This window comes from Pygoscelis adeliae, unplaced genomic scaffold, assembly GCF_000699105.1.
Source record: "Pygoscelis adeliae isolate BGI_AS28 unplaced genomic scaffold, ASM69910v1 Scaffold308, whole genome shotgun sequence".
NCBI lineage: Eukaryota > Metazoa > Chordata > Aves > Sphenisciformes > Spheniscidae > Pygoscelis > Pygoscelis adeliae.
The window spans coordinates 217,948-242,735 of NW_008825306.1; the positions used below are offsets into that span (position 1 = coordinate 217,948).

Genomic DNA, 24,788 nt, shown 5'->3' on the forward strand with positions numbered 1-24,788 from the left:
GAGCTACTTCTTACCGGAATAACACTCCTTGATGGAAGAATGTATTGCATAAAAAACCCTCTTGAATTCATTTGAAATTCAGTAGGAAGGTATGAGTGGCATCCAGTATTTTTAGCTGGATGGAGGTCAAATTTTTGTAACAGTGACAAAGGGTCAAGCATATGCATAAGGAAAGTCATCTCTGGCTATTGGTAGAATCACCCTTCACCACGCTGCCAAATGAAAAATTAAAACTGGATTCCCAGTCTTGCCTGAAAAACACTGAATGATGGGCTGCCATGGGAACCCTCTTACTTCTTATGGCTTTATCAGACTGATTTACAGCTCAGTGCTGGCTTAAAGACTGAGCTTACTACACAAAGTTCATATCCCGGGCTGGTAGCGCAAAGCATATGTAAAACATTTCTGTCCTGGGGCCCACATTAGGGGCTGAATTCTATTCCCTTGCACAAGACTCGGGTAACTTCAGGCAGATTAGGCCAACGTTTCTTAATTGGGAATGATAAATGCAATATAACACTATGCCTTTGCACAATACCAACCAATTCTTTCAGAAATTGGGCACACGGGATGTGAGTAAGAAATGAGCATTAATGCGTGCTCTTGAATGTAAATAGTGCTTTTATTATAAATCTGACCATAAGAACAAGGTACACAAACAATACAACACCCAGTCTTCAATCAGACGATAGTCTACAATTGATAATGTTTGAAGCTATGTTTTTTGCCAAATATTTTAAGATACAACAGCTTCAAGTTATGAACAGACAACTTTCTCTAACAATAACTAATCCTAATCTTTCCTTTTCCGCTCTTTTGTTAGATACCTAGGGGTTTTTTTATACATTAGAGACTGTAGAAGGGCAGTATTTAAAGTCTTTTAGAAAATAAGCAGAATCACAGGAAAATGAAACAAGATACCTCTATTTTGACCATGCCTGAACCCATATACAAAATGTCAATAAAAGTAAAATTTATTTTCTATTATTAGCGAATTTGAAGTATATACCATGTTATGAAAGATACTTCAGTAGCATAACAAAAACCAAGAAAAGAAACTTGATAAGTAGAAATCAAGACAGAGGGTTATTTCATTCCAAAATATTATCTAGCAGTACCCTGCTACAATCTAAATTGCCAAAGGGCTTTTAAATTCCAACAGTGAAAACCAATCATAAAAGGAAAAGAAATACTTGCAAAATATGTAACCCATAATCCCTTACACACAGTACTTCACTGCTCTGCAGAACTCTTCAGGCTAAGTATGAAGCTTTTAGTAAATGTGCCGATATCCACACCCAAGATTAATTTAAGATGTTTTTGTTCTTCCCATTCCTAGGAAAGAAGGAATGCACTTGCACCGCTCTTGACTCTAAGTAGGTATTTGACAGTCTTCTATGCAAGCTAAGGAGAGCACTACAGGCACGATCATAAAAAGACTGGCAATTACTCCGAAAGGTCTGAAGAGTTTTATTTGTCATAGTGGGAGGGGTTTTCAGGCAGTTCTGCCTTGGACAGGTTAATGGCTATTTGAATGAAGATTAATGAGTGGACGTATGTAATCTGTAGATGACATCAAGCTGGGAGAAGCTGCCAGCGAGCTGGGGGGGATCTCGGCAAATAGGAGTGGGGTCAGTCACAAAGTCAACACAACAATTTCAATAAATTCAGCAAAATTTCAACAAAGTCAAAAAAAGAAACTAAGTGTGTGAATACAAAGTGGGAAGCCCGACTGGCAAAGAGTGTTGAGGACAAGAAGTGGGTCACAATAGGGGTCCTCAACGTGGAGTTACAGCAAAAAGTAAACTCGTGTCCCTGTGCTAACAAAAGTAGGAAAAATAACTACTCTGTGCTATTCATCCCCGGTGAGGCCTCCACTGGAGACCACAAACTGAGAAAACCACCATTCCTATGAGAAGAATGACAGGCTACAGCACATCACCTACTGAAGGTGAAGCTGAAAAGAAGATCCCTGCCTGTTATCTAGAACCTGCAATCAGGAACCTGTTAAACAGTTAATTTGAGAGACCTACCTGAAATCATAAAAGTATATTCTTACTATTACAGTCTACTTTAGAAACACACATACTATGTCAAATCCAGTAAATTAACTTCAAGGAAGTACACTTGCATTTTCAAATCAGTTTTAATTAGGGAAAAAATGGTTGGAAGCTCCACAACAGTGGCATTAAGCCATAAATCTTAACTCATAGTGCATAATTCTGCTAACCCAAATGGGCAACATTAAAATATATTTACACTCAAATCCTGCATTCACATTTTATAATAATTTTAAGATTCCACAGGCACCTGGAGCACCACATTGGTAGGTTATGCAAGTAATTACTGCTGGTAAAAACAAAGATGCAAATAGTCTTAGCATATACATAAATAAGTTCACTAAAATTATGCAATTTTATCACATTTTGACTCTAAAGTTCACTTGCTTTTATGTACCAAACTTGATACATACTTGTCTGCATTCTTTGCCACTTTTGATATTAATTTAGATGTTGACGCTACTCTCAGCAGCTTGTTACGACTGTCATCTGAACTCTCCCAAGCACTGTGAGGTTTTTCAGCAGTCAAGGATTTCTTTATGCTAGAAGAAACAAAAATATATTTTAAAATTACAAGATAGTAAGATAACAATAACTGGAACTGGTATGCAATGGACAGATCAAGCAGCAGGAGACAAAAGCAGAGGTAGGTCTTCCTTCAAGCTGAAGCATGAAACAGGAAAAAAAGATTAGTCAAAAAGTTCTAACTGGATGAATGAAAACAATTGAGCAAGACAGTTGCCAAATGTTTTATCCATTCCTTTCCATTTCCAAATGCTCTTACATACAGACTTGAACAAAATAACTCTCTACCTCGTTACTATATTGCTAACGAATTACAAAAGTGGAAAAAAATGAGGCTACACTATATTAGCCTTAAAGAATAAATTATTAAAAAAAAATCACTTAAAAAGATGACAAAGAAAAATAGAAATTTTTTCCCTGATTAACTGTTCACCAGCTTTAACACACTGATTTCTGAGGCAGAACAGTTCTATCAGATTACAGTTTCATTGGGCTGTTTTGCAGATAGCACATTCTAAACCACATTAATGGCTTTAATCTTTTTGAAACAAATGTCTGCAAACTTCTTGCATGAATAAGGCAAGTTAGGTTTGGCCCAATACGACAGATGATTAAATCCATGAATTTTGATTTTTCAGCGATCTTGTTGTAGCCAATTTACACTAATGGGAACCGGCAAGTTTTGCAGTCACTAGTTCATTAGTTTCACACACATCTCAATCATGGAAAACATGTTCAAAAGTAATCTAGATCAAATTATTCTTCAACCAGCTGATTTAGAGTCTGCATATGTCCTGCTAACAGTATTATACTTCATCCCGTCAGAAATGCTTTTTGCAGGAGTAAGTCTTGAACTGCAACCTTAGAAATGGCAAGCTCCTTCCACAGCACCTCAAGAGGCTGAAAGGTCCTGTGACAAACAAGTTAATCAAATCAAGTTAAACCATTAGGAGACTAAAAAAGGCATTTATTTTTTTCCCCACACTGCAAAAGATTAGTAAGCGAGACTTCAGACAAACATCTTTACAGTGAGATACCAGGCAGGAGAACAACAGGCCGCAAGTTCAGCTTCAGACAACTTAAGAGTTTGTGCAAGACATGGAGACAGAGCCTTTATGGAGTGTTATAACATGCATCAGTCAAGTGAAAGTTTAAATATTTATTAGAGCTGTGAATTCGAGCAATGCAAGACAACATAATCTTGTGAACTACAGTAAATTTCAGAAGAATAAATTTCATTTAAGAGCTTCTTTCAGTCTCCTAAATGCTAAACAGTAAAAGAAAATTTCATACCTTGCAAAACAATAAGGTGACAATGAACCAAAAAAAAGAAAAAAGAAAAAGAAACCACACTGAGTGATCTGCATAGTTTTGAAACTCAGAAATGATCACCCAAATCTTCAAAGCCATTTCCTTGACTTTAAAAAGCCATTAAAAAAAAAAAAAAAGTACCATTTTTTCCGTGCCTAATTCCCACTAAAATGAGCGGGAACTTAGAGGCAACCCTAAATAAACTTCTACGTTCACTCAAGTCAAGCAGTTCTATGATTTGGGTGCAAAACCAGAACTTCACTCATGTAAAGAATCAGTATAAAAGTGAAGTGAACCACCCTGCAACCTAGCAGGAATTGAAAAGGGAAGGACCGCAAAAAAAAAATCCAAACTGCAGTCACTTTATAGAATACTTTGAGAAGAAAAACTCCCAAAGGAAGAGTTGCAATGATACTAGTATTTAACAAATGCTGTTACAAGATGTAGTAAATGGCCATGTGCAAAATACACTCCACAATTCGGCTATGCCAGACAAAACCTGTGAAGTGTATTTTGAGAAGGATCAAGTCAGAGTCATCGTTAAATATTTTAGAGTAATGACTGATTAGAGGTAATCTACCATATTAGGATTTCAATCACATAGAACAAAAAAAATCTTTGTAATCTTAAAAATTGCATTTTTACATATTTGCTCTGTTGCAATGCATGTTGAATGTATCTTCTCTAGCACAAAAAAATATCAAACATTTATTAACTTGATCATGAGATTGGAACTATTTCACATGACTTGTTGTCAAATATGAACTCAGTATCATTACAGTAATTTTCTAGTTCTGTACTGTGGTACTGTGAAAACCTTTTAGCTGGAGCAGAACTCTTGCTTTCTTGAGTTTGCCTGTGTGTTTGGAGAGTCTGTGAGGAGGGCTGGGGAGAAGGTGATGCTTGAGTTTGTGGACTTTGATCATTAGAATGAGATTCCTCTTTTTTTTCTTTCTGTCCTGGAGGTTTTTCCTTCTTTTTTTCTGTACCGCTGTAAAATAAAGTATAACATAGGGGGAAAAAAAAAAGAGAACAAGCAAATAAATTAAAAAGGTGGGAGAAAATGCCCTCTGTGAAAAGATGGGAGAAGCATGTAACAACTTACTGTATATAATCACCGAAAGAACGCTTTGATTGTTTACTCACTCTCTTCAGTTTAGCGTTTTGCTGAACTAAGATTCATTCACAATCTCCAAAAAAAAAAAAGGTGAAGGAGGCATGGAAGATTATTTACTTATTTTTACTGCGTAGTTGTACTAAGTTTACTCTGATTTTAAAATGAATACAACTTCGATTTGAGTATGTCCTTCATTCGCAGGTGCTTCTACAGCAATCAAAGCTGACTCAAGTTGATGCACCACAAGTCTGCTGTCCCTCAGAAAAAAAATCATCCTCTGGTTCAGCTCACTGACTACCTTACCGTGCTGCCAACCAAGGCTCAGTGCAAGTGAAAGGCAGGAGCATGACTTGCACTATCTCCGAGTAGCTTACGCCCACCATGAAACTATACCTCTCTCTGTGTTTCTGGGCGTGCATGGTACCACTTATTTTTGCGCTGTCACCGAAAGGGTGAAATGCTGTTGCTGGTCCCTTGGCTCTCCCCGACTGCACCAGAGTTCAAAGGAAATCATCCCTGAAAACTCATCGCTGTTTTGATCTGTAGTTGACTAACATCAGACTGTCTTGCCACTTCTTTAATGCCTTCAGTAAATGACAGCTAAGAATACATCTTTATTTTCATAGCGCTGTATTTATTAGGTTAACATTTGAAACAGCTTTAAATACGTCATTAACAACCTTAAATTCTTTAAGAACCTAACCAAAGGCCCACTAAGTAAACAGAAAGATTAATTAAAAGGCTCTTTATAAAATAGCATGCTTTGCAATATACTGAACCACACAAACAATAGCAGGACCTGAAAGAGAAGATTATTCTGTAGTACCCAGTCTAATTTTTTTTTTTTTTAAGATAGAAAAAAAACTTCCAAGATCAATTTCTGTGAACAAACAAAGCAAGATACAAACACTGGCTAAAAAGGAAAAAGAACAATTTTTCTCTTAGGTTCAAAGTAACCTGAAAAGTAAAAAAGAAATAGTATCTTTCTGAAGGGGAGAATTCAGATTTCTATTCCCTCACATCAATTCCCCCCCCCAAACCCTTGTATAGTCTTAATTATTTGTGTTTCCATTTACCTTTCCCCACAAAACAATGAAAAACAGTAAGACAGTATAGAAGATAAATGAATAAAAATGGCCCCCGGTTTTAATATAACATTTATAGGACCCTTTTTTTGTTACATTTGTTGTTTCAATTAAAGTATATCATCTACCACTGAGATAAAGCCCTCAGTGCTTATGAGTTCAACGTTTCTAAATGCTTCCAAAGAAGCACCGAAAAACAGGTCAAAACATGAAAAATAATATAAAACCCAAAATACATTTATAAGGGTCACTCAGGATTTCTTCTGTAAACCATACTAACTAGTTAAAAATGTCAATATAATCCATCAAAGTTACATTTTCTTTTCAGAAAAAAACAGATGAAAACAAAACAGAAAGAGCTTTCATATTTCTTGAGGGCATATATGTATGTGATCATAGAGAGCAAAGCTTGAAGAACTGTGGGGTTTTGGTTAATAATCTATAGCCAGAAGTCCTTAATTAACTAGAAGCATAAAGATTATTATTATTTTTTAATCAGAAGACTTAGCTTGCATTGCTGGATGCAAAAGCACACTACGCAATCTTAATCTTTTCGCAGTCTGTGGCAAGAAATGCATTACAGCAAAATAAATTCTCGGAATCTCTTGTCACTAAAGAAAACAAGAGTGTCTCTATTCCTACTCCGACAGGTACACTCATAGACCTCTGCATTCATTCTCCCATAAACGCAGGATTTCTCACAACGAAGTCCATCTACTAGGACAGACCTCTTTTTTTCTTTTTTTTTTTGTTAAGAAATCATCTTTCAGGAAGACATGCTTCCAATTTTCCCCTTCCCTCTACTTGGGGGTTTCAGAATACAGTCTAGTAATAGTAAAAGAGATGAGGGACGCAGGAGGAGAGAGAATACACAAATGCAATGACTTCTGTAACTCCAGCTTGCAAGTCTACAAAAAATGGTCCTACTTGGTCAAAACAATGGCTCACCTGGCACCATGTTCCGTCTCAGATGGTAACACAAAAGAGCTCATCAGTGAGGTCATTACCTGCAGTTCCTTTCCCCATACTTTTTTGTAATATCCTGTTCACAATGACACACCAGCAATCCTGCAATTCACCTCCGCGTTCCTCCAGCCCGCTTCAGGTGAATGCCACCTGCTGACAGCAGCACATTATCTAACTTACCAATTCGGTCTCCTGTTTTCTGTGTTCTTACCCAAACTCATTTAGCTCATCTGATCCATCTCTTAGAAAACACAGGTTCAGTGTGGGCATCTCTTCAATGGCTTCACAGAGCTTGTCAGCTGTGGACTATCTGTTTCACACCTTTGCCATTAGGTTCACGCCTTAACTTCTCTATTGGACCATGAGAGTCACTGGACCACTCTGGTTTCTCCGAGTTGCAGCACAAGGTATACCTTGGGTTCCAACACAGTGCTTTTATCTACCACCAGGCTGCAAGTGGGCTTCTTTTTTTGACTGCCATTTTAATGTGAAAGTAAATTATGTAGATATGTGGCAGTCTTGGTATTGAATATCTTTCTGCTTAATTTATTTGTTTTGCTCTCTCCTGCTAAAATCTTCAGCTTAATTGCATTATGTCTGCTATTACAGATTGGCTTTCCCACTAATACCTCTTGAACTAGGTCTTGTGCAATAACTGAAACCAAATCAAGAACAGCACCTTCTTGTGCGTTTCTGAAGACTAGTTGTTCTGAGAAGCAGTTATTATAGAATGCGTCCAAAAATTCTTTCCAAATCCCAACTCGATGAGACATTTCTTCAGCCTACATGTGAGTAGTTGAAATCTGTCCTAATTTTGCAGATTCACTAATTTCACTTAACACAACGTTTCATCCTTTGGACCACAACACATTGGCAGCTACTGTGGAGGGTGGTCATTCTGAAACATGAAGACTATTCTTACCAGAAGCCATTTTCTGAAGAATGTTTAGTCCTAAGGAAAATGATCAAGCAGGTCTTTGTGACAGTCATCTGCAGTACGAAGTACAAACCTGTTTCCAACCCTAGTGATAATAGAAGGTAAGCAGCATGGTTTTTGTTCTTAAGTGTTTCGACACCTCTATCACAAGTCAGTTCCAGACTACAGGGCTGAAATTTTCCCAACATGTACATGACTTCATCTCTGTCAATTGGACATCATCTACCTGTCATTCGTGGTACATTCCTGGGCTCTGGTTTTAGCAAGAGCTGATATTTTAGCGTACCTATGTTGAAATGAGATGTGCTGCTGCTGTGCAGCTACTGAGCTTCAGATCACCTCCATGATTTCAGTGCTCAAGTTGGTAGAACAAGGATTAAACAGTCCAGGAAATTAAACAGAAGAAATTCTCTGAGATGGCAGGTCTACAGAGGCCAGAGCCCCAGAAATGTACAATATTAAGACTGCACAAAATACAGACACTAAACTTCAACAGCAACAGCTTGGACACAAGTAGGCCTTCTGTTATTCATGACTAGATGTATGGCTACATATATTTAGAGCATGAAAAGCTATAGGCAGGTTATGGGGGCTGTTTGGTAACTAAAATGTAATTCTACATCAACAGATGACCATGTCCACCTGCTGCACCAGTTCAACCTCCAGCCTGAAGAAAAGCCTGGACAAGTTGGGGTGAAGCATCCCATGACCAGTGATATTCTCCTTTGGCCTCCCTCCTTTTCAACTGTGACAAGGATGTTAGAAATAGACACGTTTACCCAGACTTTAAGGAAATGGGACTACTATTGACGTTCACTTATGTCTCCTACTAGAAACACTATTTGGTAGTGAACAGTTTTGCTGTCATTAAAAAAACACAACCACAAAGCCTGCGATTTTACATTTTCTTTCACCTCTCTTGAGCTGGTAATTTTACAAAAGGACAAGTCTATTTTCTACCAAATGCCAAACAAATTTCATGGAAGGGTGTATAAAGACAGAAGAGCGAAAGGAACTGCTGGAAAGGTAACTAAAGAGAGGACTTAAGCATTCCTAAAACAAGCCTTGAAGAAGGCAGTTGCATATCTTCAGATGCATTGGAAGCACCAAAACCTCCCCTGGACAGTAATTTGGGTGCCTGGGGAGAGCTGCCCTCTGCATATTAAGGCTTTCCTCTTTTGGCCTATCCAGGTCTCCTTTTAAAGACCTTAACTCACATGAAAGGGATGCCAACCACTCCACTCTGCTCTTCTTCTGTAGTCAAGTGTTGAGCAGCCCATGAATCAAGAAGGTGATTCAGCACAAACGCAAGCTGAACACCACAGGAACTGGACTGGCTCTCTTCAAAGTGCCAAGAGCCACAGGGGTAAGATTAATGGAAAAGTGCTAACTAAGAAATACCTTCCTGCAGGAATGTCTTTTGTTCCAGTGCCTGTCACATGAGCAGATAGAGACAAACAGTGATCACTTTCTGATTTATTGTTGAAAAGTAAACATAAGGACTCAATAAAAAGAAAGACATGCAATGCTACACAGTGGAGAAGAGTGAAGAGCAGGGCATTACCCTTGCTTTCCAAATTCCAAAGGGCACTAAAGCTTTTTCTGGTTTGTTCTCATACAGTTTACATTTGTATACAGCATTTTTATTCCCTGAAGTATGTAATTTCCCTGTCTTGTTGTATAGCACAGTATTTACATCCACACTAGAAGATAAACCAGCCACTGGAGTTACCAGAGTACTCTACAGAGGCCAAGAATTTGTTCACATAATTTACCACAGTTATGCATTACAGTATTCTCTGTCCTGTGGCTGTATCTGGCAGCCTGTTCTTCCCAACAAATAGGAATAGGTGCAAAACCTATTGATTAAAGAAGCCATGTAATCACTATCTAACAGACTCACAGAAGACAGTAGTTATACAAACACTTTGTTTACTGTATGCAGCTAAAACCGTTACATGGAGGGAAAAAAGCTATGGTTTGGTGCTTAGTTTAATTAACTTACAAATACTCAAGCAGTGTTATTTCTACACATTTGAGATCTGATACAGATATTCCTCATAAAGACTAAGTAGCCATATTTTGGGTTAAGATTTTCAACACAAAAATGTAAACTTTTATCTTACACAATTCACTATTGTTTCACAGCTATTTGCTATTGCCTACTATTTACACTCCAGACAATGGAGTCAGTTTTGTCCTTTAATTTCCTTGAAAATAAAGATGCAGATGAATACCAGAAGGAAAAATTTTCCATTTCTATTGGAAGTACATTTGCCCGTTCTGTCCCTTAGTGAGAATGCATTTCGGACACTATAGAAATACTCTCCATATATGAATTCTTTTCAGAACCCTGCTGTAAGCAGACCAACAACATGGTACATCTCCAAAGTTTATTTGTGCCTTACTAGACTTCAGAAAGCTCTACTGAAGGTCATGCATAGGCAAAAATCAAACTCTCGCTCGGGGAGTGGGGGATGGTTTTTTGTTTGTGGTTTTTGTGGTGTGTCCCCGTCCCCCCCAAAAAAAATAATTTCAATTTTAATAACAAGTTGGTACCTTTTTGCAGCAGATGAAAGAGTTTCTTTTCTGGCAACTGAAACAGAGGAACTGTGGCTTGTTTTCCTGCTTCCTGTACTCCCGTTAGTTATACAGGACATCGAGATAGCTTCTCGGAGACTTGGCTGACCTAGAGAAAAAAAAAAGGAATATTGAAGAACACAAGGTTTTACAGCTGTATCCAAAGATCCATTCTGAAAAACCAAAAGCTCTCAGATGTGAACCTGGTATCACACAGCAGCAGCTGCAGCATCCAGGACAACCATCTAGCCTATATCCAGTGACATAAATTCATGAAAGCCTTAACCCAGGCAGCTGGAGACGGGAGACCTGGGACACTAAGGCAAGAATATGCTCTGATAAGGGTCAGTTTCTCTACTGCCATGCTGCCAGCAAATTCAGCGACATGCCACATCTCTTTCCGGCTGTGATTCACAGGGAGAATTATAGATTACAGCTAGCCTTGGGAAGCTGGTAGCTCCAACAGCTGTGGGACAGCAGATCTGATTATTTCAACTCTGTTGTTCAAAACCATCACAACTCAGATAATACCACGTGAGCTTTGTTGCTTTCAATTTGTTTGTTTTTTTCCCAAAGTTCGAAGAAGTTGAAGACAGAAGCCCTCTCTATACTGAAAGAATTATTAAGTTATTTAAGGGCTGGGATTCTAAGGATTCAAAAATCAAGTTTTTCAGCTTGTTTTCAGCTGCCCCTTCCATCTTAAAAAGGTATCGACCTTTGAGTATATGCGCTATGGTATAGTTATTAAGTTTCTGATATAGTTTACTCCGTAGAACATCTGCCAAATCCAGTGAACATCACAGACTCCCTCCAGGGATGAATCAAGACTGTATATGTGAAGAAGGCTGTTGTCTGTCAGATGCCCACTTCACTCATTGCAGAAGTTTGAAACTATGCAGTGAATGTGGGAGGGGACTGCAAGGAAGACGGGGGGGAGCGAAGGCTCTTCTATTTAAAGAGCTGAACGCTAGCCTGGCAATCGGCTCCCAGAGCTCTGTCTGCCACAGACCGTCAGTGAAATACAAGGCATTTTACTTGAACCTGACATTTCACCCTTTCCCACTAACTGCATGTCTCTCCTTTTTTGCGTGCCTATCTTATTTCTAAGGTCTTATTCAGAAAAGAGTTTTGCCCCCTCCTCCCCCCGAGTGCTAAACTTGTGCTTTCCCCCTCTGAAGCATTACATGCCCTGAAAAAATCCCTGGGCTAATCTCACGTTAAGCATCCAAAAACCAGCGGTCACTTTTCATCCCATCTCCGTGCCACATCCCCATTTCACAAACAGCAAGTTGTTACTGCATCTCATGGGGTCGTGATGTCCAGCCGCTCTGACTTCAGCAACAAGCACGAAGGACATGACTGACAGGAAAATAACAGATCTGTGTTCATGGCAGGCTTGGAATAGTGTGAGATAGATAAGGCATGAGGCCATACACTGAAGATAAAAATGAGGAGTAAAAAAGCAGTCGGGGAGAATCGACTGCTCTGAGCACTGAGGGCAAACTCACACAGATGCATCATTTGAACAATACCAGCATTTGGCCCGTTTGTCACATCGCAGCTCTATCAGGCAGGCTGAGAGGCAAATTAATTCTGATTTTAAACAAGCACTTTACATACGAGAGATACCCGTCAAGGGAATACTAGATTTCAGAACTGTTTGGATGAAGGCAGAAATGGGCTGATCTGCGCTAACCATATACTGTTTCAAATGCACCAAGCAGCATGTGACCACATCTGAAATTCAGATCAGGAAAGCCAAAAGGAGCATGCAGAATATCCCAGGCAGAAATGAGAATAAAGGAAATCTGAAGAAAGTAAAGACACACTTAAATATAGAAACACCGTAAAGATCATTGTTGTTCTTCCTAAATTCTGCATAAATCAACTTAGTATGATTCCTTCCAACCGGTACTTCTTAGAGACCGTTTTATTTGCAACATACGCATTTGGAATACAGATTTTATTTTAAAAGTTAATATACTATACAAAACCTCTAAAGCTCAAGAGATTTTTACCCCCCTGTGTAACTTAGATGCAAGAACAAAAGCGCGTGAGCTTAAAAAGCACTTTTAGTATTAGAAGCCTATAAATTAACTTCTTTTATTTTCAGTGACGAAGTAAATCATCTTCTTTGTGAAAATGCATAGTATCAAGGCCTATGATTCGCTCTTGAACTGCATATGACCTTAACATCTCCATCTGCTCATCGTAATAGATCAACGCCTCTCCAACCAGCACTAGTGTGGCTTTCCAAAAACGTGAATCAGGAGACATAATAGCGGTAATTCTCAGTACAGTGGGGAAAGCATTCAGCGGAAAGTGTGAAGAACAGCAGTACTACAGACAGGGTACAGGAACTTAATAAGATGGGGGGAAAAAAACTGCTCCGTTTTCTCAGGCAAGGAGCACATTGCTATTTTGTTCACTGATAGTATCTAGAATTCCCCCTACTAAGTATGAAAAGCGTTAGTTCCTGCTTACGTGCAAGGACAAAACTGATGACAAATAAAACTGTACATCAGTGTATACTCATGACAGGGATGTGCTCTGCTCCACACAATGATGACTGCAATAATAATAATAATAATAATAATAATAATAATAATGTATCCATATGGCAGTTTTTGGGTTATTTGTTTTTCAGTAAAGTGGACGTTGATGGTAGATCTGCAGAGTACTTCCTAATTTCAACAAGTGGCATGCAGAATTAAGTTTGAGATTAAGACTTTTTAATCAAAAGTATAAACAATTTTTGTAAAATTACTAACAATTACACATATCCCAGATCTCTTGAATCATTCATTTCTTGAAAAAGTGACCGAAACATTTGGACACAGACCAAAACATCAAGAGCTAGGAAAAACTGCATTGACAGATTTTTTCCAGTGTCAAAAATATATCAGGCTTTCTTACACTCCAGAATCTTAGTCAGTCACAGTTGAGTGTGCCACACTCAATGTGCAATAAAATGTAAAAAACAACAAAAACAATGAAACACCCCCCCCAAATAAAACAAACAAAAAAAACAAAAACCCCAAACCCAATACCCCTAAGAAACAAGCCCCCTTCCAGGCTCTCTGTGTATTCCATTTTAATTAGATATTCAAAAGTGACCTTTAGAATACCTATTTTTAAAGGGGAAAAAAATTAAAAATTCAACTAATCTGCAATTATATGTAAAGAAAATGCATTTAAATTTTAAGCCATGAGAAGGAAGGGCAAGTTTAAGCCCTGTGCACATCCCAGGCAGTGGAGCAGTGAAGCCTGGCTGCCCACGGGGTCAGAGACACACAACCAGGCTCTTCCCAGCCAGGTCAGAAGCCCAGGGAAGCTGACACACCGGTCCCAAACCATGCAGCTCTCTTCATGACTTTTAACCAGGGCATCTCTACAGTCAAAAGCTGTCAAAAATTAACAACGCTGTAACCTTCACTGCAGAGATAGCCCTTTAGCAGTTAAGCAACTTTGCTTCAGAGACCTGGGAAATAACAAAGCGGCACAGGAGAACACGAATTCCAGATCAATAGACTAGAACAATCGAGTTCTCCCAGCGCTCGGATTGCACATCTCTGCCAATATCATGTCACACGTCACCTGCTAGCATAAACAGTCTGAAATTTTTCAGACTGAATAGCACTCAGCTTTATCTGTTAGTTTGGAACAAAAGCCAGACATAAACTGAACATAAAATGAAAGCCAGTGTATGGTGACCAGGATTAAAGCCAAATTGTCAGAGATCAAAGTGGTAAAAAATGTCTTTTATGGATAATGGATTCATCTCTGTTCTGATAATTTTCATAGAATAGTATCTGTTGAGTTCAAAAGAAGCATTTCATTAACAACTGTCAAGTATACAAGTGTGTGAATGAAAGATAAGTAGGATTAGAAAAAACAGACCACAATAAACCAAGAATCTATTTCCAACTCTATCAGCCTTGATTAGCTAACTGGGGAAAAACTGAAGCCAAGCTTTAAGAGGCAGTCGTAAGTTTTAAAAATGTGTGTCCTGTGATAACATGATAGCTTTTCTTTCCAAACATACATATAAGGTACTAGACCTGAGGTTCAGTTAGTAATTCACTTCTTTTTCCCAAACCCAGAAGTTAGTTTTTTATGTTAAAATATAGTTTATTATGTTATTACTTGTGTTAACTGGAACAACAATTTGCTTACTCTTTGTATTTGCTCATATCCTGACAGGTAAATTGCCTTTCTTCCAAAGAAAAACCAAACCCTTGTTTTTCTTCTTCAGGTAATTTCAATTTAAAGTAAGTAGCTACAGCTACATTAAAATAACTTCTCAGGACACTTCGTTCAAGTGGATTTAAAACAAAAAGCTCAACAAATTACGTGTTACGAAAAAAAGGATTTACTCATACTGATTTGCCTTTTTTTTTTTTTTTTTTTTTTACAATAAGGCATACAATATCCATGTCCTCCAACAACCTTAGAATACTTCATTCTCAGCTAAACTTGACAAAGATTTCTGTATTTCAAATATATTACATGCCTTGGGGTTTTGAGTGAATAAAACTGATGGCTTGAAGGACAGAAACCCAATTTAGTACTCTTACTAAAGCAGCATACAGTGTGTGTTCAACCACACTATTAGTCACCAGAGAACACAGACAGGTGAGCCACACCAAAATAGTTCTAAGTGTAGCAGAAGATAAGATTTTATCTGCACTTCCGTCCTAAAATAAAGACATCAAAAATGAACCAGAAATTATGACAAATCCTAAACTTACTTCAAGATGTTATAATAAATTGTACCAAAGCCGTTTCAAAGGATGTGAAGTCCCTCAGCTCATGGAAGATGCTGGCAAAGAAATAGCTTAGGAACACTAAAACTCTTTTCAAAAAGAGTACTGTATTCTGAAAGGTAGGGGAAAATTTGCTTCAGCAGTTTGTTTTATTCAACTACTTCACTTACGTAGTAAGAGTCAAATTCTGATTGAGACTTCGTAAGTAGAAAAAATGTTCTCTTCTTCTGTCACATGAACAAACGTTACCAGTCAAGGCGAGATATTAGTTCTCAAATAATGACCAATATTAATCAGGAAAAAATAATTCAGTTCACTACCTATGGGTTATACTTCATCTTGTTTAATAATCCAATTTTAAGACAAAATTAAGTTTTGACAAACTTTATTATTCTTACAACAATTGTATCTAGCCAAAAAAAAAAAACCCAACAGATGCTTTTTATACTTTTTTTATTGAAGCCAAATTTCACAAATCTCAACTGACAACTGGCTATTAAACATACATTATTTGTCATTTCCTGTTAAAAGGAAAAAAACTATCTGAATAGAGGCATGTTAATATGCAACAGTTCGGGAATGTATAGCTAATGCATAAACATCTTGAGATGCAAGTGAATCTCTCGCAATAGGTAGATAAATTAACTACAATGTTAAGAATAATTAAATATTTATTTAGATATTTCCTACAAAATTTTTATAGCTAGTGACTTAACCTGTCAACGCATACATTTCTAACTATAACTGATCCTCCCAGAGACATAAAACTAGTTTTTCAGGTGTTATGCTCATAAGAGTCTAGGGGAGCCATGCCCCTGCTCTGACACTCGGCTCTTTGCGCAGGCATTTTAAAACCTACTACCCAGGGTAGGGTAAACCAAAGACTTCTTTGGCATGGAACAGCCAATTACTTATTTAAACCACACAGCCCTTTTCCTCCTCCCTCCCTACCATCTTATTATTTTGCTATACTTTCCCAGAGACACCATCTACTTCCTTAACCAATTTCCAAATGAGCTATATCCAAGCAGAGAAAATAAAATTTTAACTATGGTAATCTGAAACAAATTGATATACTCTGGCAAACAGCGATGAAAAAGCTACACAAGTGTTACAAACAAGCAGGTTTTATTTCAAAAAGTTAGTGGCACCATTTAACTCTTCCAACATTGCAATTCTTAGTTTGAGAAGCATCGTGGAGAACAGCAAAATACTGCTCAGGAGAATTTGCCCACACTGTTCTAAAAAAAGTATACAAATGCACAAAACATATCCAAAACTGTAGGAAGCATATGGAAAAAGAATAAGCACACTTATCACCACAACTGAAAACCACTCCTCTACAATGCTCTGAATATCTTCTCCAATGAACAAGATTATTAGGTTACAGAAGTTAAAAAAAATTGAACTTTCTTCTTCTTAAAGTTCTCTTTCCTTAAACTTGGTTTAACTGGTTAGTCACCCTTCATTCATTAATGCCCCCTCGATCCAAATTCTTTGAATAAAGGAAAATATATGAGGAACATCAAGTAAGTATAATGGAAGAAAAGGAAAATATTAAAGAACACAGAGGAGAAGATAGAAAAAATTGGGAAAGAAACGCAGAAAAAAATAATTTTAATGCAGAAAGAACAGATGGCACTAAAACCAATTCCTGGAAAATCCATTAAGACCTCAAGAGTATCATTATTTGTTATGTGAGCATACAGCCTGCAGACTTCAATTGGACTACTCCCATGAGTAAAATGACACACGTACAAGCTTGCCAGGTTAGTTTTAACATCGTGGATAAGAGCCTATATCCTACCTCTACCATAAGCATTTTCCTATCTACGCTTCTATTTTCTGTTCCTTTAACATTTACTGATTAGACAACATAAACACGTACCCAGTTATTAGAACAATTCTGCACATTAGAATGTGTTAAGACTAAAACCACAAATGCAAGTCTATCTTATGCTTTCATTAATGAAGCTTGCTGAACACCTGAAGTCAATTTTTGTTAGTATAAAACAAAATGACTTAACGTTATTGAAATGAAACCATTGTTGAGATAAGGTAAAAATTACATCTGAAGTGCTTTGCTTACATTAGTGCAATGAGATGGAATTTGATGCAAGACACTATGTAGGATTTTTCCTATTGAAGAGACATGCTATTTCACATGAGAGAAGGGAGCAGGAAAGCAAGGAAAAGTCTTCAGGTACCTATTATAAAAATCCACTGCACAAGGGGGCCAAAAAAACCCAAAACAAACTGCATTTCCAGTACATAGCTGCCTTTGCAGGTCCCCAAGATCACTGCTTTAAGTAAAATAAATACCCCTCAGTCTGCCAGCCTGCATTGTCATGCGAGACCCTCTCTGCAAACTGCCATCCACTGCTTCAATTTCACTTTGTGAGTTGAATTCCCATATGAGTTACTTGATATCGATTCTTGTCCAAGCAACAGGAAATGTTCCTCCAAAAGTTTAACCTGTGACAAGCCTCCTCATTACTTCCGAGTCCAGAAAAAGGACATGAACTCTTTTTTTCCTCTACGGGCAGACGACAGATGTATTTTCTGGTAGATGGCCACTTTTTCAGGCAAGAGCTCATACCCCAGTGATATGATTAGTCTGAGATATTTTACTGGTGCCACTGTGTGCCACAAACTTGTCTCCACACCCAGAGCCTGAGGGATGAATTCTCCTGTTACACAGATTTTGACACCCTGGAGGATTTTAATAGGTTTACCAGGCACCAGCTGTGAGCCAATCTATCTTGCTGGCAGCTGCAAGTACCAGACTGCTTTATGCTTTCCTTTTCTTCAGTGTCCAGGTAATCTTTGTTTTTAGAACTTTTTGTGAATGTTAACAGCATCAATCATGCATCAACAGCAGAGACATGTGGCAACAAGAGCGCAGAGCTGCCAAAAGCAAAGAACTTCTCACCAAAGAAATTCTTCTTACCAAACCATCTATTAAAAAAGAGAGAGAGAGAGAAAGACAGACAGAAAAAAAGGAGGAAAAAACCCACAAACACACCCATACACTACAATCCCCCCAAACCCTGTAGCTGCTGGGGACCTACTCCCTAGTCAAGCCCTTTCACACTTCTAATCCTCAACACTATTTTTTGACCTGGTAATTTCTCCTTTGTGTAGTTATTCTTAGCTGTGTGCAGAGATGGAGAAGTACTATCATAGCCCTTTTATTTTGAAAACATTTTCTCTATTTAGAATGAATGACTTTGCATTGAGAAATACTAAAGAGGAAAACAAGCCACATGCGAAGACTCCCCGTCTGCTTTTCACTGTGCAATAACAGACAAGTGCTAATGCTGTTGCAATCCCTACTAGAGGTATTTCCCTCATACAGTATCTCCATTTCATGCTTTATTAGGAGGCATTAAGGTGGCTAAAAAAAAAATCTCACCCTTTAGCTTATCTCACACAGTTCGTAAATCACCTATCCCTGTATGAAGAGCAGCTTGCTTCTGAGGCAGGAATAGACAGACAAAATCATAGGTAGCAACCTCCTGACTGATAGCCTATGCGTTAGAAATAAAAATCTACCCATGCCCATGAATTTTCTCACTGAAGGCTGGACTAAGTTCAAAATAAGCATGCAACAGAAATGTAAGTAGGGAAAAAGAAAAACAAAGACTGCAAGGATAATGCAAAAAATTTTAGCTTCAGCTCTGGTCGATTCAATCTGTCAATCTAAAATAAAGGGATAAGAAAAATAAGAATAGAATTAGCTCACCAGATGTGCAATGCAGACAAACTAACACAAAGGATGGAAAGATCTCTTTTTGCACCAAGTTGGGCCATCAACTTCAGAATGAGAAAAATCAGTGACAAAGTGATCAGGATTTGTCCCTTTCAGCACGATTCACAGTCTGTTCACACAACTTATTTTTAGGCTATGAAAAACCTCTCTTCAAAGACACTGCTGAGGTGGCAACAAGAAAAAAAATGGAGAGGTTTTAGAAAACTCATTTCAGCACCAAGTAGGAAAGATTCCTTCAAACTAGGTTAGACATTGTCTCTTACTCAGATTAAAACTCGTTTGATGGAAAGATTCAAGTTGGCTTTTTCCGGTACTATGATTCTTTTAAGTTCAGTTTATTTTAAAAGTATTTATCTCACTGTGTTGCCATACTTCAAATTAAACACATCTCTCTCAATGTATTCAGAAATACATACACATCTATTCTCTTTGTTCATTATTTATGTCAGCATGTATTCAAGGGCTGCTGTAGAGACAAGTACTTCTGTGAATCGAAAGCTCAACATTTTTTTTAAAGAAAACCTACCTATACTATTTACCACGAAACTGCAATTGTTGTAATGCAGAAACCAGATTCTTGACAGGATCACGCACACCAAAAAGAGTTTTGGAGGAATACAATTATCTTTGCAGCAACTATGACTTGACTAGTAAAAGCCTGTTATATACCCGTAAAATACTTCAAAGAAAAATTAACAATTACTTCCTTGAGTATTATTTTTGTATGACAGTTCAGATCTTCTGACAATCCTACTCATGCGCAAAAAGAATACATTTCTCTTTGTTAAAACATTTCAAGAGTTCTTTATCTATTGAATGAACTTAAAATACAGAAATTAAAAGTAGAACAAAAGGTATTGCAAAAAGCTAGGTACGAACTTGTTTTGAAATATTTATTAAACTATTGATGTTTAAGTTTAAATCAATATTAATCTCAAGCTCATTCTTCAAGTCTAATTTTAGACTTGTACAAAATTCCAGTGACTGTATGTGAACATTTTCTTTTGTGACGTCTTTATACCATCTATATGCAGCTGATTTCATGATAAACACTGAAGTTAATGTGTTGTCTGGTGGTATTAGGTAACTGAACACAATGGGGACACATCCACCACAAATCAAATACAGTGCCAATTAGTCATAACTCATTTGAGTTCAATGTATTAGCTCATATGTGTACACCTCTGCCCCGCCCCCATCTCTTTCTTCACAGTTACATGCTGTTGTCATCAGTTGGTAGAGATGTAATAGCACAAAGCTGAAGATATTTAGATATTCCATCCTGCCCCCCCCAAAATAATTAATTTATTTTTCACTGAACAAGTTCACCTGGAGAACTCAATGTAGCCCCAGGACCCCCAGAGTCGCAGTAAGGAGACGGCCCCAAGGCATTTTGCAAAACACAGCAAGTTCGCCCTGCCTGCGCACAGTTTGCTGGGTATTAGACGGCTCCAAGCCAAAGGTCTTTAGCCATGTTTGTGCATATCCCAGCTCATCTGCATTTAAATGGGAAGAAAAAGGTCCTATGTCGCACACATTTTGCCCACAGTTTTCCACTTGGACATTTTCGTTTTGTCATAATGGACGGCAGAGAGCAAAGAGTGATTTAGTTGAAATACTTGCTAGAGCTCCATTGACACAGAGTTAGAGAAGGAAGTCTCAATCTTGATGAGACCAGAGATGCATATCGGGTAGATAAAAGCTGCATTTATAAGCAGGGATGACAACAGTCTACCACTTAACAAGCAAGAGGGAATGGCAGGATTCAGAGCCCAAGCCAATTAAGCATCATCACTTCCTTTCATCTGACAGAGAGATTGCAAAAACACTTAATTAAGGAATTTGATCTCTCTGCCACATCTAAAATAATTCAAACTTTCAAGCATTTTCAGCTTTTGCCTTTTCAGCCTGTATAATGCAGCCACCCAAACAAACATAGGCTACAATGTGTCAGTGCAGTGTTCTACTGGCGTTGGTGTAATGGGTGTACTTCAAGGCTGAAGTACAGGGACTGAGCCCAGAAAACTCTGCGCTGCATGGTTTGATGGGGATACATGCCTTTATGGTGAATTAGAACTGTGAATTATCTGAAATACGACTTAAAGTTTTATTTAATCAGAGGCTTAATATGTACCACAAACATACGTAGCTGTAGTTCTCTCTGAATACACGATTTTAAGTTGGAGTAAATTCAAATAACTTGATTCAAATAGTTCTCCAGAATAGAAAAGAAAATGTTCATGGGGAAAAAAAAGTATGTAAAAAATAGCGCAAACAGCACCTAGTTTCTTTATTTTTAAACAATCCTATATATTTCAAAGTTACAATGTAGAAGTTACTAGCCACTAGGCAAAAGAGATATTGTTGAGTGGCTACATGGCCACTTCTTACAAGAAACCTACTGGTGACGAGTTATCTCTGTAGATGAACAAGAATTAACTATATTCAGAAAACCTCCTTATTTGGTGGCAATGTGTTTGGGGGTTTTTTTGTTGTTTTGTTTTTTAATTTAGGAGCAGGAGGAAATGTAGCCTCTAATACACCCCTTCAGCTGAGTAACTTCGAGGTGAATTCAAACCTGAGGCTCAGAGCTGCTCATAAGCCCCAGAACCCCCAGTGGCAGGTTAAAGACCGCGGCTGTAAAGCATTTCACCATTTCAATTAAAAGAGGAATCTTTTAACAAGAAGTAAGGTAAATTTTCAGGGGTGCTAAGTACATAGAAATGTTAGCAAACAGAAAAATTAATAAGCATATTTCAGATATCTATTAGCCATATACTATAATGCCACTCTTAAAAGACTAACCCCTCCAGCTCAAAATATACCTGCCTTTCCAAATAAGACAGGGAAAAAAGGGAAAAAAGAAATGATCAGTGGAGAACATTCTAAATTACAACATTCTGACTCCAGAAAGAATTTACCAAGTATGGACCTACCTTTACTTGGTGCTGATTTTCTCACAGAAGCTACATGGTCTTCAGAGATAGCAAGACGCCTTAGCACATCAGCCAACGCTGCTTTTAGGACAGTGATTTCATCTTCTTGTTGCTGTACTCTCAGCTCCAGCGCTGAAAGACGGTCCTGGACATCAGACGTGCTCGCAGCTGAGATGCTGTCATCTGTACAGTGGGAAAACAGAGTAGAAAGAGGCATCTAACTGTTTTGTTCTAAACTAAAAGCCACAGAAAGAAGCATATACAGCATGAGTACGTCCGTCCCATCATTTTGAAATACTGAAGACGTTCAAACATGTTCAGGCAAAGAAGGAATGGATATTATGTTAAACGTATGAAATTAATGCTTCAAGACAGAAACGTTACTAATCATTAGCTAAGACAGAAGGCTTAAGGAGGAAGAGGAAATGTGTTTTCTGTTAAAATAGTGTAGAAAGAAAAACACGCTTACCAGTAGAAGGAAGACTGAAATTAAGCTTATTCAAATAGCCAACTGAATTAACTAAAAAGGTATAAAATTGTAGACAAATTTCACAATATATTTTTTGGAACTGTTGAAGAATTTTAAATGTGATCCTTAATTTTAAAGCAAGATTTAAAGTTTAAAAAAAAAAAAATAATCCGCAGTTGAACATACAAGTATTGCTAGCCATGACCTAATTGCATCAAGTGGCAATCTCAATTTAAATCATCTAGATCAGAGTTCTTAACTCCAATTCCTTCTCTCTAACTTTTTTCACATCACCACCCTGCATCTGCCAAAAAAATATACGACATTATAACATTTGGCCTGAAGTGAACAGAAAATAAATAGGCTACAAAAAGGTTCCAAAAATCTGTATGGCCACACAGAGATAGATTAGCATTGAAGGCATAATCCAGCCAAATCTATTCTTCAGTGGTAAAAAGGAAATTACAGCTTCTGCATACTCCTTGCCTTTGACAGTTCTTTGCATTATTCCTGCCAAGCCAAAATAACACATAACAGATTTTTGTATTTGGCTGTTCCAACAAATCACAGGCAAACCACTAAAAAAGACCCATAAAAGAATATGTTGCTCAATCACAAGGTACCGAATTCCTTATCCATTCTGATTTACTAAAAACTCAGGAAGGAACTTCTAATACAGGTTTACAAAATTTACCTGTATTATACAAACAGACAGAATGAGTCCATATTCCATGAAATACATACAAACAGCAAATTTACACGTAAGGGTAAATAGCTGGATATTATTACTGCAATTATATACAATCTAAATTTCAGTTCACCAATCTTATGAAGACATACCAAGGGAAAAAAAAGTTAATATAAGCCATGATCCTAAAACTCTATTTTTCACTAAAAAAGCCTTAGTCTTTGAAATACTTGCATAAGAGCACTTTTAAAATAAACGTAAGCAAAAGAAACACTGGGCCAAACCCCTCCAATGAATTAAATATGAAAGAAATTAAGGAGTTTAATGCCAACTTCCATTCAGTTAAAACATGATACTACTCAAGGAGCAAGAATTAAACCAACTGAAATAAAGAATCATAATAATACTTTCACAACACTAACAAAATTCCTACAAGGAATTAGTAAAACAAACTAATATTAGTAGTGAAATGTATTCACAATTATTATTAAACTGAAAAGAACAGTTAAAATTACATGGATAAAACAACTCCTACAAAAAGACAGTTTTGCACATTGATTTAATTCACTATTTGGTTAAACCAAAAGCAGAAATGTATCACTTCATGGTTAATACTGTATTCGTTCAGGCTAATAAATAAAAAGAACTGCAGGGGAATTAATAAGGCAGGTAATCAGACAGATCCGGAGACAACAGATCAGAACAACTCTGAACAAAATGCCTTTAATGTTATCAGCCATAACTGTACCTCCTATATGCAGAAAAGTTATTTTAACAACTCTACAGCCCAGCATATCCAATGCTCTCTCAATAGTACTTTACAAATCCAGACCAGGGACAGCTACCCCGAGTTGGGAAGGGCTGTGTAAGATTCTTTTATTAAACCCCCCATTTTCAAAACATAACCTCCCACCTGTTTTAAGAAGCTAGTAAAAGTTCCTACAAGCACACGTACCTACGCAGCATATCAAAAGGAACTAAGGTAAATTTACATAAATTCATTCATGAAGAAAAGTTTTTACTTTAGGGAAGTAGGTGGACCAAAAGAAGTACCATATAATTCCTACTTCTGCTATCCTTACAACACTAGCCTTTAAATATATGCAGTGGACCAGTCAAAATGAACATTGCAGAAAACAGTGACAATTATTTTCAAAATATTATGATCTTTATATCTCATCTTACATTGGAATGGCAGTCTAAACACAGAAGAGAGAAGTTTGACATTTCCTTAAAAAAAAAAGGGGGGGGTGGGGGAAGGAAAGCTTAATTTTTTCCTTTTTTGTCTGCCAAAGCCTTCCATTAATGAACTATTAAAAGGTCTTATAATGGATAAATTCTGGATAAATTCCCAGGCCATATAAATATACAGATTACTATAAAACATTTGTAAAAGGAGTAAGTAGCTATGTCAAATCATTTCAGAAGCCAGACATTACTGTGTCCCCTGCGTGGAGTCCAAATAATAGTAATTACCAAACCAGGAAAGGCTCCGCTGTTGGTTGATCTCTCCAATGAGCACAGAGGCAAGTACTCTACCAGAACGCTGGCTGCGTGACATGGGCATCTTTTTTCC

At 37.5% G+C, this 24,788-nt stretch overlaps 1 protein-coding gene across 1 annotated transcript in view; it reads right to left on the bottom strand.

Moving 5' to 3' along the window:
• EML4 (echinoderm microtubule associated protein like 4) overlaps positions 1 to 24,788 on the bottom strand; it is a 162,578-nt gene that overhangs the window by 52,501 nt on the left and 85,289 nt on the right. The window contains exons 3-6 of the mRNA XM_009330204.1: positions 22,056 to 22,238; positions 10,561 to 10,690; positions 4,714 to 4,887; positions 2,474 to 2,602 (exon numbers count right to left, since the gene is read on the bottom strand). Coding sequence (XP_009328479.1) covers positions 2,474 to 2,602; positions 4,714 to 4,887; positions 10,561 to 10,690; positions 22,056 to 22,238 — 616 coding nt within the window. The remainder of the gene's footprint in view (positions 1 to 2,473; positions 2,603 to 4,713; positions 4,888 to 10,560; positions 10,691 to 22,055; positions 22,239 to 24,788) is intronic.